Source organism: Cornus florida, unplaced genomic scaffold (genome assembly GCF_030987335.1).
Source record: "Cornus florida cultivar Cherokee Brave unplaced genomic scaffold, ASM3098733v1 CherokeeBrave_3.0.0_Hap2_Chr11, whole genome shotgun sequence".
Taxonomy (NCBI): domain Eukaryota; kingdom Viridiplantae; phylum Streptophyta; class Magnoliopsida; order Cornales; family Cornaceae; genus Cornus; species Cornus florida.
In genome coordinates, this window is record NW_026775581.1 from 35,001,929 (window position 1) to 35,018,752 (window position 16,824).

At 36.8% G+C, this 16,824-nt stretch overlaps 1 protein-coding gene across 2 annotated transcripts in view; it reads left to right on the plus strand.

Moving 5' to 3' along the window:
- The first annotated feature begins 9,953 nt into the window (after window positions 1–9,953).
- Window positions 9,954–16,824, plus strand: part of LOC132280782 (zinc finger protein BRUTUS-like) — a 51,794-nt gene continuing 44,923 nt past the window's right edge. Inside the window, exon 1 of one of the 2 annotated variants that reach the window (XM_059782526.1) lies at window positions 9,954–10,765. In XM_059782526.1, coding sequence (XP_059638509.1) covers window positions 10,472–10,765 — 294 coding nt within the window. In that variant the 5' untranslated portion in view covers window positions 9,954–10,471. The remainder of the gene's footprint in view (window positions 10,766–16,824) is intronic. The other variant, XM_059782525.1, reaches the window with a different exon arrangement.

Sequence of the window (16,824 nt, forward strand, 5' to 3'; positions counted from 1 at the left end):
TACGAGTAGCTTTATGTTACTCACCCCAAAGTTACTGGGGCATATTTCAGGTACGAAGACTTGGTTCGTGATGTTTAGCATTCCTTGGGTGGTTTGGAGACTTAAAGTCCTTTTAAATGCATTCTTGATCACATGCAAGTGTTAGCATGCTTGAGTTCAGTTTTTGAATTGTATTGTGTAATTAGGCCAAAATGTCATTTTTCGCCTTTGACTTGTATTATGTGCTTAAGCACACTTTTTGGAATTCATTCTATGTATATAATTTGTGGCCAAGGGCCAAACTTTATTTGAAATTCATGAATATTCATAAATGTTAAATTTTGCCTTTAATGGGTAAAGTATGAAAATTAGGGTTTTGATATGTCATTTTCGCACCGGTGTGTGCATTGTGTATGTAATTCATCCTTTAACATTCATTTTCCATATGTGAGGTGTGGCCAAGGGCCAAACACCATTTAGTTTTCATTTTTGCATTTTAGTTCACATATTGCATTTTGGGCTAAAATAGTAGAATCCGAGCCTTTAAGGGTTCATTTTCAAATCGGGTGGTGCAAAGTGTGTTCCGGCACCTCCACTAGGTCTCATTTATCTTGTATGAAGTGTGGCCAAGGGCCAAATGGTCATTTAAAACCATTTCCTAATTTTGGTTTCCATATTTTCCATTTCAAGTCCATTTTTGCCTTTTCGGCCGTTGGGGGGTCAAATTTTGCATCGGTGGTATTTTTAAGTCGTGGACTATTGTAACACGTCCTAATAGATAAGTTACGTTTGCATGCATGATCGTTTTCAAGAAAAACCACTTCCTTTGTGAATTGAGCCTCCTAGGGACTCATTTTGAAATTTTGTTACATAATCTGATCTAGGGGCATTCTAGACCTTTCACATCAGTTTTATTTTCCTCTTTCAACATGGACGCTTAGAAAACGTGATTTTAGGGGGGTTTCTTTTTTGTGTTTTTCCAAAAAATGTCGTCTTGGTACTGGAAATCCCTCGTGAAGTTTCAGCTTCCAGTTTTCATTCTGCAGCTTTATGACCCTCGTGACCAGATTTCTTGGAGGGGCATTTTGGACATTTTACAATGAGTTTTTTTCGTTTTCGTCCACATTGTCGGGTAGAAAACTTGATTTTAGGGGGGGTTTCTTCTTCGTGTTTTTCCAGAAAAACTCGTTTCGACCTCCGTTTCAAGTCTCAGTTCTGAAAAATCTGCTTTGGACCCTTGCTGTCAGCCTATGCATGCCATTGGGCGCCGGCATGGGCGCCGGTAGGCTCGTGCATGGGCGCCATGTGCGCCATGGCCTTCGTCGGGCCGCCGCGACGTCTCAACTTCAAACCCTCGTTTCTCTCTCGTTCGGACTCCAAATCGAGTGAACTTTTTTTTGAACTTGACTAACGTTTCGCTGTCTTTCCAACGGTGTGCTCGGTTGCACCCGGATCTTCCTGAATAATTACCAGTTTACCCTTTATCCTTAAGTGCTCGTTTTTCTTCGTCAGGCCGTTTCTCCTTCGTCCAGACTCCGAATCATGCGATTCTTAAGTCCATCCTGATTATATTTTTGTTTTCTTTCCAGTGGTGTGCTCGGTCGCACCCGAATCCACATTTTTCAGAAATAACTATTTTGCCCCTAGGGGCTTATTTGTCATATTTTTGATCTTTTGCTTCCACATCTTGGATCCAGTTCGGGTCATCACATGATACACTGGGTTGAAAAATCTAGGGTCGTCACATATATCAAGTGAGGCACATCAATTTTGCGTCCTTTAAGCACACACCAGGTCAGAAGAGCTTCCATGTAGGAAACCACTGGTCTTGGGAATGATGGAATGGACGATGACTCGATAGATTATTCGGGTTTCAATAATGAGGTCACTGGGTTTTATGATGTATATGTCCTCGGTAGTTTTGTCGTGACAAATGTCACGAACAGCTGTGAGAGGATCAAAGTCAGCACTTTCATACCAAGCATGGGTTTCGTAATGCCGGAGACCACCCTCGATAAGATTTAGTAAAATCCTTAGATCACTTTTGCGAAGTGAGAGATCAACACCTTGGACATATGAGTTAAGGCTATTTGTTTTAGAATCTCTCTTGAGATGGGTGTAGAAAAGGCGGACTAATTTTGGATAAAATGGAATTTCCATTGAGACGAAATCAGCCAAGCCTACAGCTTCAAAAAGCTCATAAGTGTTGAGATTGTTAGCAAGACAATCGGCCTTTTTGAGAGTTTTCCCATAAGCTACTTTCTTTTGAAGAAAAATGGTTTCATAATTCTTTTTATCCTCATAGGATGGGAAGAGCATAGGAGGAAGTGGAACAGAAGCAATGGCTTCATGATCATGGTGGGCCTTGGTTCTCTTTTCATAGGTTTGGGAGCCACGGGGTAGGTTTTTCCTAGGACCCATTAATTTGGGAGTGATGATATAGTTTAACAAGAGGAATTTAAGGTAAGTCAGTGAAGCCCTAAATTTAAACAGCAGGATTTTGAAGGTGCGATACGGAGGGTTATAAGAATTCAATGCATATGAAGATCTGGATTGATCCTAAAGATTATGGCACTAATATTGACTAGATACTAGGAAGATAAGTTTTCGCAAGGCAAAAGAGAGCACAATCACTGAAGCTTTGAACCCTAGATTAGGATTTATCAAGACAACTTATGAAAGATTCAGTATATAGGATGAATATATATAACATGATACTGATTGAATCATGAGAAAGATGATTATGAAAAGCTTACCTCAAATGATGCGAGAATGGAAGAGGCTTTGAGGAACCCTAAATCACCTTGAGAGGGAAAAGAGAGGGAACGAGAGTGAATAGTGTCGTTCACTAGCAAAAATAAGGGTATTGGTGAAAGATGAAAGCTCAGTTCAAATATCAACCCCGTTACTTAAATTGACCCGTCATATGAATCGGTCGACGTAAGGATTCCAAGAGTCGACCGGTTCTCTTTAATTCGGTCGACGTATTGTTTTGAGACGTCGACCGATTTGTGCTCAGATGCTGAATCAATTATGATTTAATGATTGGACCACTTCATTTGCACAAACCATTCCTAAATCCCTTCTGAGAGTGTCGAACTGATCTTCTTGAATAGGTTTAGTGAAAATGTCTGCTAATTGCTTCTCGGTGCTAATATATGTGAGTACGATGTCACCTTTTGACACATGATCCCTTAGAAAATGATATCTAATTTCAATATGCTTAGTCCTTGAATGTTGGATAGGGTTTTTGGAAATACATATGGCACTTGTATTATCACACATAATGGGGATATGATCAAAGAAAAGTCCAAAGTCTTTAAGTTGCTGCTTAATATAAAGAGTTTGAGCACAACAATTTTCGGCTGCAATATATTCGGATTCGGCCGTTGATAGAGCCACGGAATTTTGTTTCTTGCAAGACCAAGACACTAGGGATTGTCCAAGAAAGTGACATGTCCCACTAGTGCTTTTTCAATCAATTTTGCATCCGCCAAAATCAGCATCCGAGTAACCATCAAGATCAAATGAGGTATGTCTAGGATACCAAAGACCTAAACTTATGGTATTGCTCAAGTAACGAAAAATTCGTTTAACGGCACTTAGGTGAGATTCTTTAGGACAAGATTGAAAACGGGCACATAAGCAAACACTAAACATGATGTCTGGTCTACTTGCGGTCAAATACAAAAGACTACTAATCATGCCTCGATACTTTTTAATATCTACATTAACCCCTTTTTCATCTTTATCAAGTTTCAAGGATGAGCTCATAGGAGTATGGGTATGTTTGACTTCCTCCAAGCCAAATTTCTTTAGCAAATCTTTAATATACTTTGATTGACAAATAAAGATGCCATCAAGTGTTTGTTTAATTTGCAATCCTAGAAAGAAAGTGAGTTCACCCATCATGCTCATTTCAAACTCACTTTGCATGCAAGAAGCACATTTTTCACATAGCACATCATTTGATGATCCAAAGATAATATCATCGACATAAATTTGAACAATTAATAGGCTGCAATCAATAGTTTTGGTGAATAGGGTATTGTCAATTTTGTTTCTAGAAAAACCATTTTCAAGTAAGAAACCACTTAATCTTTCGTACCAAGCTCTTGGAGCTTGTTTCAACCCGTACAAGGCTTTTGATAATTTAAAAACGTGGTTTAGACAATCAAAACCCATTGATTGTTTAACAAACACTTCTTCATCAATGAAGCCATTTAAGAAGGCACTATTTACATCTATTTGATATAATTTAAAATTCTTATGGGATGCAAAAGCAAGGAGCATTCGTATAGCTTCAAGTCTAGCGACGGGAGCAAATGTTTCCTCATAATCAATTCCTTCTTCTTGATTATAACCTTGAGCGACAAGTCTTACCTTGTTTCTTATAATTGATCCCGACTCATCCCTTTTGTTTCTAAATATCCACTTTGTGCCAATGATGGTCTTGTTTCTAGGTCTTGGAACCAATTGCCAAACCTTATTTCTTTCAAATTGATTGAGTTCTTCTTGCATTGCCAATAGCCAAGACTCATAATTTTCAGCTTCATGAATATTTTTAGGTTCAAGTTGTGAGACAAAGGCGACAAAATTGGATGTATTGCTCATTTGAGATCTAGTCCTTACTCTTTTGGATGGATCCCCAATAATTTGATTGATCGGATGATGAGACACATGCTTCCAAGTCTTAGGAAGAGTATCCTCATGATATTGACTTTCTTTTGGATCATCTTTGGTGAGATCTTTTAGAGATGAATCATTTAACTCAAGATTCTTAAGATCCTTTTCGATCTCAATCGCATCCTCATTTTCATCCGAAGAGCATCTAAGAGAGGGTAGAGGTGATTCATCAAATACAACATGTATAGATTCAACAACTACAAGTGTTCTTTTGTTAAATACTCTAAATGCTTTGCTGCGAGATGAATACCCTAAGAATATCCTTTCATCCAATTTAGGTTCAAATTTCCCTAAGTTATCTTTATCGTTTAACACAAAGCATTTGCACCCAAACACCTTAAAATAACCAATGTTTGGCTTTCTTTTGTTCCAAAGTTCATAAGGAGTTTTGTTGAGAAGTTTTCTAATAATGACTCTATTTATGACATAGCATATGGTACTAATGGCTTCGGTCCATAGAGTTCTAGGAGATTTATGTTCATTTAACATAGTCCTAGCCATTTTTTGGAGAGACCTATTTTTCCTTTCAACAACTCCGTTTCGTTGAGGAGATCTAGAAGCCGAAAGATTATGATAATAACCATTATTATCACAAAAGCTTTCAACATCTTGGTTTTCAAACTCTTTTCCTCTATCACTCCTAATGGTCTTAATCTTACACTCTTGTTCGTTCTCAACTCTTTTGCAAAATTTAGCAAAAACTGAATGGGTTTCATTTTTGTGTGTAAGGAAAAACACCCAAGTGAATCTAGAGTAATCATCAACAATGACAAATGCATAGAGTTTTCCACCAAGACTTGCAATTCTCTCCGAACCAAATAGATTTATATGAATCAACTCAAGTGGTCTTGAAGTAGTTAAGTCCTTTTTCCTTTTAAATGATGATTTAATTTGCTTCCCTATTTGGCATGCACTACAAATTTTATCCTTTAAAAAATTAGTCTTTGGGAGGCCTTTGACTAATTCATTTTTAGATAATTTCGAGATCAAATCCATGCTAGCATGACCCAACCTTCTATGCTATAACCAACTATTTTCATTTGAAGAAACAAAGCACTTAACATCTTGATTATGTAATTTACACAAAAGCAGAGTATATACATTACCATTTCTAAGAGCATGAGATACTTCATCATTATTCCTTTTAACAATGCATTTATCCGATTGAAACAACACATGATATCCTTTATCACATAGTTGGCTAATGCTAAACAAGTTATGTTTTAAGCCTTTAACAAGTAAGACATCATCAATAGATAAGGAAGAGGATATACCAATAGATCCGATCCCGATAACCTTGCCTTTTGAATTATCTCCAAATGTAACACTTCCTCCTTTGTGAGACTTGATAGAGAGAAATTTTGATCGATCTCCCGTCATGTGTCTTGAGCAATCACTATCAAGGAACTATTTGTCCTTGAATGAGTATGGAGACTTCAAGCAAACCTACAAAAGGAATTTGAGTAATTTTCTTTTGGAACCCACAATTTCTTGGGTCCATGAGAGTTAGGAAGAGGCTTATATGTTCTTTTAATAACCCAAATTTCTTTTGTCATACATGGCCTAATAGGACAATGATTGATCTTATGTCCTAACTTCTTACAATAGTTGTATTTTGGACTAAAAGAGGAATTTTTAACAAAGTAATTGTTCAAAGGTTTTCTCTTTTTCAATAAACAAGAATCTTTGTTATGAGGATCAAAACCAAGCCCATCTTTAGCATAAGCATTTCTTTGCTTTCCAAGTATGAGGTTCAAATTTTCTCTACCTTTTGTAAATTTGGCTAAGGTTTCAACTTGATCCTCAATAATGACTTTCAATGATTCATTTTCAGCAATTAACTCAATTGAGGCCACTTCTTTAGCTAATTCTTTTTCCTTTTTCAAAGTTTCATTTTCAAGTTGAGATTTTTCAAAGTTTTGAGAAATGAAAAGTTTTTCTCTTCTAAGGCTAGCACATTTTTGAACCATTTTACCTAATTCATCATGTAATTCTGTAAAAGCATCTAGCAAATAGTTATATGCATCAACCAATTCATCATAAGAAGTTTCTAAGTCAAATGAGTAATGATTAGAGTTTACCTCATCTTCATTGGCCATGAGACAAAGATTGACCAATTTGTTGAGTTCATCGTCACTTTCGGATCCATTTGAATCATCATCCTCCCATGTAACTCTCATGGCTTTGCCTTTCTTTTTCCTTTCCTTCTCATTTTTGTAGGCATAGCAATCGGATTTAAAATGCCCCGGTTTTCCACAATGAAAGCATGTAGGTGCTTCTCTTTTTCCTTGTTCACTAGATGAGCCACTTCTTTTAAAATTGTTGCTCTTTTGAAACTTCTTCATTTGAAGGACTCTTCTCACGGTTTTGGTAATGAGGGCAATTTCTTCTTCTTCTTTATCATTAGGAGCCTTATCAATTGTGACTTCTTTGGTAGTAGCTTGAAGAGCAATGTCCTTCTTTTGAGTCTTTTTTTCTTCATCTCTATCATTCATTTCAAGTTCATATGCCATCAATGAACCAATGAGTTCATCTATGGGAAGTGTGTTGAGATTCTTGGCTTCTTGGATGGCGGTCTTCTTTGCTTCCCAATTCTTAGGTAATGACCTAAGAATTTTTCTCACGTTCTCGGATGATGTGTATGACTTTCCAAGAGCCTTCAAAGGATTCACAATGTTAGTAAAACGAGAGTACATTTCACTAATAGTTTCTTTGCCATTCATGGTAAAAAGTTCATATTTATGTATAAGCATATTCATTTTGGATTCCTTAACATGACTACTACCTACATAAGTAACTTCAAGTTTATCCTAAATTTCTTTAGCCATTTCGCAATCCGAAATTCTATTGAATTCGTCTTTGCTTAAGGCACAATAGAGATTTGTAATGGCTTTGACATTGCATTGTACAAGCCTACGGTCATTTAGGGTCCATTCAATATCAGGTGTTGGAACATTTTCACCATTTACTACCTTGGTTGGAACATGGTCTCCTTGTTCGGTGGCTTTCCAAACATCTATATCTATTCTTCTTAGGAATGCTCTCATTTTGATTTTCCAATAATTGTAGTCACTTCCATCAAACCATGGAGGTCTATTGTTAGATTGACCTTCTTGGTGAAACATTGTATTTGCCATGATCTTTCTCTAAGATGGTTAAATCTTTTTCTAGAGATTAGGCTCTGATACCAATTGTTAGTCACTAATTGACTCGCCGCCGGGGGGGGGGGGGTGAATAGAGTCAATGGCCAATGTTTGTAATTTAAAAATTTATCTTCAACAACATAGAATGCAATACACAATAAAAATATTCAAGCAATATAAGTGCAATCAAAGAGGATAGAGATAGAGAATTGCAAACAGTGACTCGGCGATTTAGCGAGGTTCGGAAGCTCCTACTCCTCGGCTCAAAGTCCTCCCTTGAGACTTTCCAAAATCACTAAAGCTCCTCCTTAATGGTGGAGAACAAACCGTTAATTGAAGCACAACTATGCTTCTCTTCCTTGCTTGGAGAACACCTTTCTCCTAAGCTTTGGTTTTGGGTCACACCAACCCTTACAAGATGGTAGAGATATGAAAATGAGGATTACAATATTGTTTCTCTCTCTCTCTCTCTCTCTCTAGAAGATATTACAAGAATAATTCTCACACTAGGGTGAGTAGATGAAATAAATGAAGCTCTAGTCTCTCAACTGATATGAGAGAGAAAATGAGAAGTAAATGCTCAGATCAGAATGTCAGGCTCTTTGAATGCTCTTGAATGATAATCTTGAATTCTCTCATAAAGAAGTTCGTTTGTTTGTAGACTATCTATCTGTATTTGAAGAGATTTCGAGTTCAATAGAGCTGTTGTAGGTGGTTGGAAGCATTAAATGAAATTCTAGCCGTTTGAATTTTGAATCTACAGAGCTGTGACCAAACCGGTCGACGTGTGTCATAAACCGGTCGACATATCCTTTATCAAGCCGGTCGACATATGCTACTTACCGGTCGACATATATGTTGATTTCCTGAGATTTTCGTACTGCCTAGATACCGGTCGACGTATATGAGCACTTCATTAAATTTTGCTTCTGTATAGATACCGGTCGACGTATGTGTCAAACCGGTCGACGTATGTGAGCTGTTCTTTGAGTTTTGCCTCTACAGAGATACCGGTCGATGTATGGCACAAACCAGTCGACGTATATTGCTGATAATGCTGTTTTGAGCTCCTTTTTGTTGTACTTTGTCAATCACCATAATTTGACATTTTAAACTTTGTTAAGTGCACCTTGTATGAGTGTTTATATCCTCTTATCTTTGCATCCTCTTGTTGCTTTAGTTGACCATATTCTTTGTAGAATGTTTGCAGCCTTTTGACGTTTCAAAAATGTGCATCTGATTCCATATAATGACATGAAAATCATTTCTTTTCTTCAATAAATAAACATTCATTTTTCCTTGCATTTAAACTCAGTTGAAATATTAGAATATAAAACATCTTTAACTGATTTGTTATCATCAAAACAAATGGATTAGGGCTTTTGATCAACAATATATATATATATATATATATATATATGGTGAGGGGTAGTAAAGGAATATAAGAAGGGCAATTCCGGAATAAAGGCTTTAAAATGGTCATGTGCATGGCACATAACCAATTGGCGTCCAATTTCCACCATAATTCTCACCGAAGGTGGCTTAATTGCACATTTTTATATCTAATATGGATTTATATAAATATATTTAACTAAATGGGTGTAATTCACACAAATTTAAAATTACATGGGTGTTTTTCAGACTTTTCCCCTTTAATTTATGCAATACAATTTTTAAATATATAAAAATATTATACTCCATGCGTCTCAATTTAAGTGTCGTTTATGGGGGAGTAGCAATTTTTAAGAGGACATGTGGGACATGCATTGTCTCTGTAAAGTTATTAACTTGTCCTTTTATTTTTTTGAATATTCAAGTTTTAAATTTTAAACTTTAAGGATATATATGAAAAGATGTGCAATATTTTATTTAAAAAGTGAAAGATTACAATTATTTTGTGACAGAGAAAAAAAAAAACATAGATGACACAAAGTATTTTTTTTTCTTGAAGTCTTTTTATCATTGAATTTTTTCTAGCAAGGTTTTAAGGAGATATATTCCGTGTAGACTCCAATGATAGTGTTGCAGGATCCACGTCACTATTATACTCCATGAATTTTTTTTTTTTCTCAATTTTTAATTTACCAAAAAGAAAAAACCTGTGGCTCTATGCAAATATTTGCCTCGACGATAGCGCGAGTCCTGAGTTGTGACCAGTTCCTGACATCAACGGAGTGATAACGTGGTTGATCTCCGCCACCTGGCTCTGGGTCAACTATCAAACATCTTCCGTCTTATCAAATAATTCTTCTACTCTAGAATGATTTGCTGAGGGAGACATTAAACCAATTATTTATTTATTCTGAAGCAAATTATAGGTAAGGAAAGAGATAAGAGAGAGTTATAGAGAGATAAGAGAGTTATAGACTGTCCGAGAGAGGAGTTGAAGATACAGATTTCTACAGACAGAAGAGAAATTCTTCTGCAGATATAAAGAAAGGAGGCTGAAAGAGAAATTTCTGTGGAACAGAAGTTACAGAACAGAGATTTCTGCATATATATATATATATATATTATATGTAGAGAGAGAGAGGATAATAAGAGATTTTGAGAGGAAGAAAAACAGCTATCAGCAGCGAGAGAGAGATTTTCGTCAACATATAAAAACCAAACCTAGGGTTTCGAAATTCTGGTTTGTTTACGGCTTTGATTCTGCGACTGAAATGACAACGCCATTATCTGGGCGAGATGGAGGAGGAGGAGGCGTAGCTGTATTGTCTAGCGCTTTAAATCCCGTCGATTCATCATCATCTAAAGCATGTTTCGATGGTTCTGAGCAAAAATCTCCAATCCTTTTCTTTCTGTTTTTCCACAAAGCTATACGTTCAGAGCTAGATACGCTTCACCGATCTGCCATGGCGTTTGTGATTGGCCAAAGAGTCGACATACAGCCATTGTTTGACCGGTATCACTTTCTTAGATCAATTTACAAGCATCACTCCAACGCCGAGGATGAGGTCTGCCTTTAACATCTTCAATCTTTCTTTTCCTTGAACTGTAAATGTTCAATTCCCTAAAATTTGATTATCTTTTTCTAAAATACAGTAATTCGTAATTACTTATCAAAAAAAAATTACAGTAATTCGTATTTGACTTTGGTTTTTTTTTTTTTTTTTTTTAAACTTTTTTCTTTACTTCCAGTTGTGCTGTATTTGATTTAACCAATGACTTTGGATTTATAAGGTAGATTGTGCTGTTAGCTTTGAATGTTATTTTACTGATATATACACACACACCTTGTTACTTTATTGCTGTAGCCATTTTGTCTCTAAATAACCAAAGAAATGAAGCATAAAAAATTTCCATTACGGCCCTCCAATTTCACTTGAAGGCTTGGTTTTAATGATGTAGGAACGATTTAAAAAAATTAAATCTAAGAAAGAATGGAAAAAGAGAATTCTTGTAGCCAACCCCATTAAAACCAAGTCTTTAAGTGAAAGTATGGGATAAAGGCAAGGATGATGAAGACGTCGATGATTTAATGATGTAATCTGCCTTCAAAATCATAGGTGTTTTAGTGGGTCTGGTAGCAAATACCAAGCCAGTCAGTTTAGAGAAGAGAAGAATGGTGCTCCCTCAGCGTCTCTGCCCATGCCTAATACTGATGTGACAACACCCCCTTCCTTTCCCCTTCCTTTTCCAAGAGATCATCCATCAAAATCATACTTGACTATCCCTATGGGTGATGGCTCCTAGAAATCAGAAGTTAACTACTATAGGGATGAAAGAACGACGCTCAATAGTTTATACATTGTCACTTTGAATTAGAATATTTTACTAGGTCCATTTTTTGTGATACATGCTTTTGTTGCAACTGGAAGAGACAAGAGAGAGACTCCCAAATCCATGATACATTGTTCTTGGATAAAATCATTATATACTTGAAAGAAAAGATAAAACTCATAATTAGACGCGACGAACAAACTGCTAACATTGTTCAGCTTACCTACTTAGTTTGGATAAACCATTGCTGATAAGCATTATATGGCCAAGTGGAAACTTGTGTTTACAGATTCTGTTTGCAGAAGGGAATGACTGTTATTTCCCAACTTTTGATGCAAATGCAAAGTCATGTCATGTGAAGGTGTCAATCCAGTGGATATACATGATGGTAATCCACCACATAATATTCAGTTATTCACAACTAAATAGATCAAGCTTCCCGCCGTCATGATTTTATGATTTTGTCATCTAAGTTTGATTAATTTAATTAGTCATGTGAAAAGAATCCACTTGTGATTTGATGATGTTTATGATCAACATTCAATGTGCTGATTTCTTCTTCCTACCATATTTTAATTCCACTGTTAACATAACCACTAAATTTGTGATTATCTTTTTGGTATGGAGAGGTGAAACAAGTTATCTTATAGTTGTTGGAGTATGGCTGAAGTCTGAACTATGTAGAAGGGGTGGGTGAAGCAATTAAAACATAAGGGGAATGGTTTTAGGATTCATAAAATCATGGTTTAAAGTCTTGAATTTAGATTCGGTAAAATAAAGGCTTGTTTGGTTCAATTATTTGAAACAGTTTTGAAGAACTCCAAAAACATAAAAACAATTTTTAAAGAACTATAAAAGAAAGTTTTCTGAGTTCAGGCCTTTCTTTTTCATAAATTTGTTTCTAGGAAACTGACAACCAAATGAAATCTTGAGATGTTCCCTATTTTTTAGATTACAGTTATAAAACTTAATCAAATAGAGACCACTAAGCTTTGAATAGTACCGGTGAATATTCACTTGCAGCAAACATTGCCTTCAGAAGAATATAATAATAGAGAAAATGTGAGAAATTACATGAGAAAAAGAGTAAGAGAGACACCCCACTCCATGAAGATTTGCTTCAGGTTTATGCCCATAAAGTAGTTTGGGAGTTCCATTCCCACTCAAACCAGAAAGTAGCCGTAGAATTATATTATTGGCCTGTTTCTTATATTTTTGATAGTCATAGAATTTGTCTTTTTGATAAGTAAGATTTCATTAAAAGTGCTCAAGAGGGGAGCACACCCAACGATATTCAAAAGGAACAGATTTTTTTTCTTTTTTTCTTTTAAGTTAAAGCAAACACACACACACACACCCATTACCACATCATGCCTACAATGGGACTCGAACTCTCAACCTCCCATTTGGGAAGGAGAGATCATACCATATGGGCTAGAGGCCCAGTGGTTAAACTTTTTAAAATTGGTTTACTCCATATTGCAAGTAATACTTAAAGCTCCTTTAAAAAAAGTTTCTAAGCTACTAATAAGCTGGATTACTTTTACAACTAAGAAAAAGTCTTTTAAGCAAGATTTTCTCCACAAATTTTTGCATTTGATGTAGTGAGATTCCATTTATCTTAGTTAGAGTCCCAAAGACCTTACTGTGATTATAAGGTTATCTTCTCTTTCTTCTTCCTTTTTTCTTCTTTAATTTAATTTTCAGCACAGTGTGCATGATTAAAATCCTCAACCAAAGCACTCTAATATATTCAACCAAACCCGAACCTTTTGATCATAAACCCTTAGCATTCTAGTCCTAACTTCTAATACCCCTTGATTATTTATTGAGGTTCGGAAATTCCAGCAAGCTTTTCCTTCTAATACCCCTTGATTATTTATTGGTGTGAATAGAACTCTTTCAAAGTGTGCGCAGTAAATATAAAGTTGGATAGATTGCTTCTCAATAATATGGATGAGCTTGTGTGCAATAAATTCTTTGTTTGAGTGCTTTTTTTTTGTGTCTCTAAGACTACTGATGGAGCAGTGGCAGGAGCTTCTTTTATATTGGTGGATTTGATTCTTTCTACTTGAGTTGCAGCCGCCACAACCAACTAGCAGAATACGAAGAACCAGAGCAAAGAAAAAGAAAAGATGAGATTCCTTTTTGACCTCGGAAGGGGCATAGGACCTTAATGACGCCCGGTCTTCCTGATTGAGATGTTTAACTGCCCATTCCTAAAGCATAGAACCCACTTACTTCTCCCAAGCACAGTAAGGGAAGCTCCAGCTTACTCTGAAGAACCTACTCCAGCTAACATGGAATGAGAAAATAGCACTTTCTTGAGTGTCAGCTTGCATGTTTTATAACCTTTGGTCAGTTGATTTCTTTTCTCTCTTTGCCCAAGGTAAGGTGGTAGTTGTGGGCGAAAGGACGAGTACTTTAATAATGATTCTAAGGGGTCTTTACTTAATAAGTATTTTGTTTTGACTCGCCTGGAAAAGATTAGACACCTTAATCATTAGTATTTCTCTAAGCTTGTTTTTACTTTTTTGAAGTAATCTTAAAACCCATTCAAATTAGAGTTGTTTGTATCTTAAACCTCTTCAATTCTACCTTCTCAATCATAGCCCCTCAAACTAAAGCCTAATCAACTAAAGCTCCATCTAGCATCAGAATTTATCCCGTCTAACATCAGTTATTTCAGACCTTACACCGAGCTATTCTGTCAATTATTGTCATTGGATGGCATAACAGAACTTGCATTTACTATATATATATATATTTTTCCCTCAAGTAATACTTTTTATTTTTATTTTTTATAAGTAAGTTATCTTAATACTTTTTAAATAAAAAATCATGAAACTGGTATTGCAAGGGGAAATGCGTATTTTAAAATTTTAATTTGTTGCTGTCAAAAAAAAAAAAAAAAAAAAAAAATTTGTGTTACTCTTAACGGAGGGGTTATGACAAATCTTAGTGGTGGTCAATTTGTCTGACAGGGGAGGTCAATTTAATTTTTCAAAGAGGAGGGAAGTCTGTATATAATTATGACAAATCTTAGTGGAGGTCACTATAATTTACCACAATGATTTTATTTTTCTTCATTTAAGAACCATATGTCAAATAGAATGTTTTCGAGGAGATGGATTGAGTTATGCATTTCTTCTGTGAGATGTTCGGTTCTGGTAAACAGGTCTCCTTTTGGTTTCTTTGGTAGCTTGTAGGGTTTGAGTCAGGGGGATCACTATCTTCCTTCTTGTTCATCATTGTTTTTTTTTATAAGTAAAATTGTATTAGAAAGCGTTCAAAAGGGGAACGCATCCCAAGAGAAGTACAATAAACAAGAATGAAACAAATACAAGAAAAAAGTCTTATGGCCCCAAAGACCCCAAAAAATCCATGATATCCTCAACAGAAGAACAATCTCTCCCCGTACCCCAACTAAAAAGAGAACAAATGATCGAGTATTTTAACACCCCTATGGGTAACTCCTCCCATCAAAGGATCTTCTATTACGTTCTTTCCACAGGCACCACCAAATACAAAGAGGAGTCGCCCTCTAGAAATCACAAGCACAAAACCCCACCCTTTGCCCCTTCCAGATATCCATAATACCCCTAGTGGTCCGAGGCATAACCCATTGGACGCCAAAAAGACTCAACATAAGACTCCAACAGTTATGGGCCACTGGGCAATGCAAGAGAAGATGGTCCACAGGCTCTCCATCGACCATACACAAACAACAACACCGATTAACAATGATATGACGTCTCTTCCTTAAATTGTCCAGAGTCAAAATCTTACCCCAAACAGCAGTCCAAGCAAAGAAAGCCACCCTAAGGGGAGCCTTCGACTGCCAAATTGTTTTCCACGGATAAGAATAAGTCTGAAAGCCGGAAATATAGAAGAAGAAAGACGGACCTGAAAAATCCCTTTTGAAGAAGGCACCCAAGTCAAGAGGTCCGCCCCAGTACCATCCACCTTCTGTCGATACAAAAGATCCAACAAACCAACAATATCATCTAGCTCTAAATCCTGAAAGGCACACCAGAACTGTACATCCCAAGAAAACCTACCGCTATCAAGGTGATAACAGTCGGCAACCAAAGCATGACGATCCACAGCAATCCTATACAACCTTGGAAACCGTCTACACAATGGACGTTCATCGCACCAAAGATCCTCCCAAAACCGGACATTTCGACCTTCCCGAACCCTGAATCTAATATGCTTAGAAAACTCATCCCAACCCTTCCTAATGGAATGCCACACACCCACACCGATAGTAGATCTAACCGGTCTAGCAGACCATCCCCCTCTCTCCTCCCCAAACTGACAAGCAATAAGCTTCCTCCATAGTCTATGTCTTTCACTTCCAAATCTCCAAAGCCACTTACCAAGAAGAGTCCTATTGAAAGGCGCCAATCTCCGAATCCCAAGACCTCTCGCCTTAAGAGGCCTGCAAACCTGCTCCCACCTAACAAGATGATATTTAAACTCCTTCCCCCTACTGCCCCAAAGAAAATTATGTTGAATCATCTCGAGTCTCCTGACAACGGAAGAGGGAATCTAGAACAGAGAAAGAAAATAAGTTGGAAGACTGGACAGAACACTTTTTAGCAATGTCACCTTTCCTCCCTTCAAAAGATATTGTTTTTTCCACCCAGCCAATCTTCTCTTGAAGCACTCAATAACCGGGTCCCAACTACCCGCCCTTCTAGAAGAGACACCCAAAGGCATACCCAAATAAGAAATAGGGAAGGAGTTCGTCCTACAACCAAGAACAGCTGCAAGAGAAGCCACCTCCTGAACCTCCCCCACAGGAACAATCACACTCTTACCTACATTAATTTTCAAGCCAAAAATAGCCTGAAAACAAATCAAAACACATCTCAAATATCTTAATTGGGACACCTCTGCCTCACAAAAAACCAAAGTGTCATCTGCAAGCAGCAAGTGAGAAATCTCCAATTGATGAACTACCTCTGAACCAATCTTGAAACCCCGTAAAAATCCCAAGTTCACAGCCCTCCTCATTAGCCTACTAAAAGCCTCCATAACAATAATAAACAAAAAAGGGGAGAGGGGGTCCACTTGCCTCAACCCACGAGAACTGCCAAAAAAACCCGGATGGAGAACCATTAACCAAAACTGAAAATCTGACAGACGAAATGCAAGTAGCAATCCAAATCCTCCATCTCTCTCCGAACCCCATCCTCTCCAGCAAATAGAACAAGAAATTCCAGCAAACATGATCATAAGCTTTCTCAATATTTGAGGTGCTGGCTCATAGAATGAGAGAAGTTAT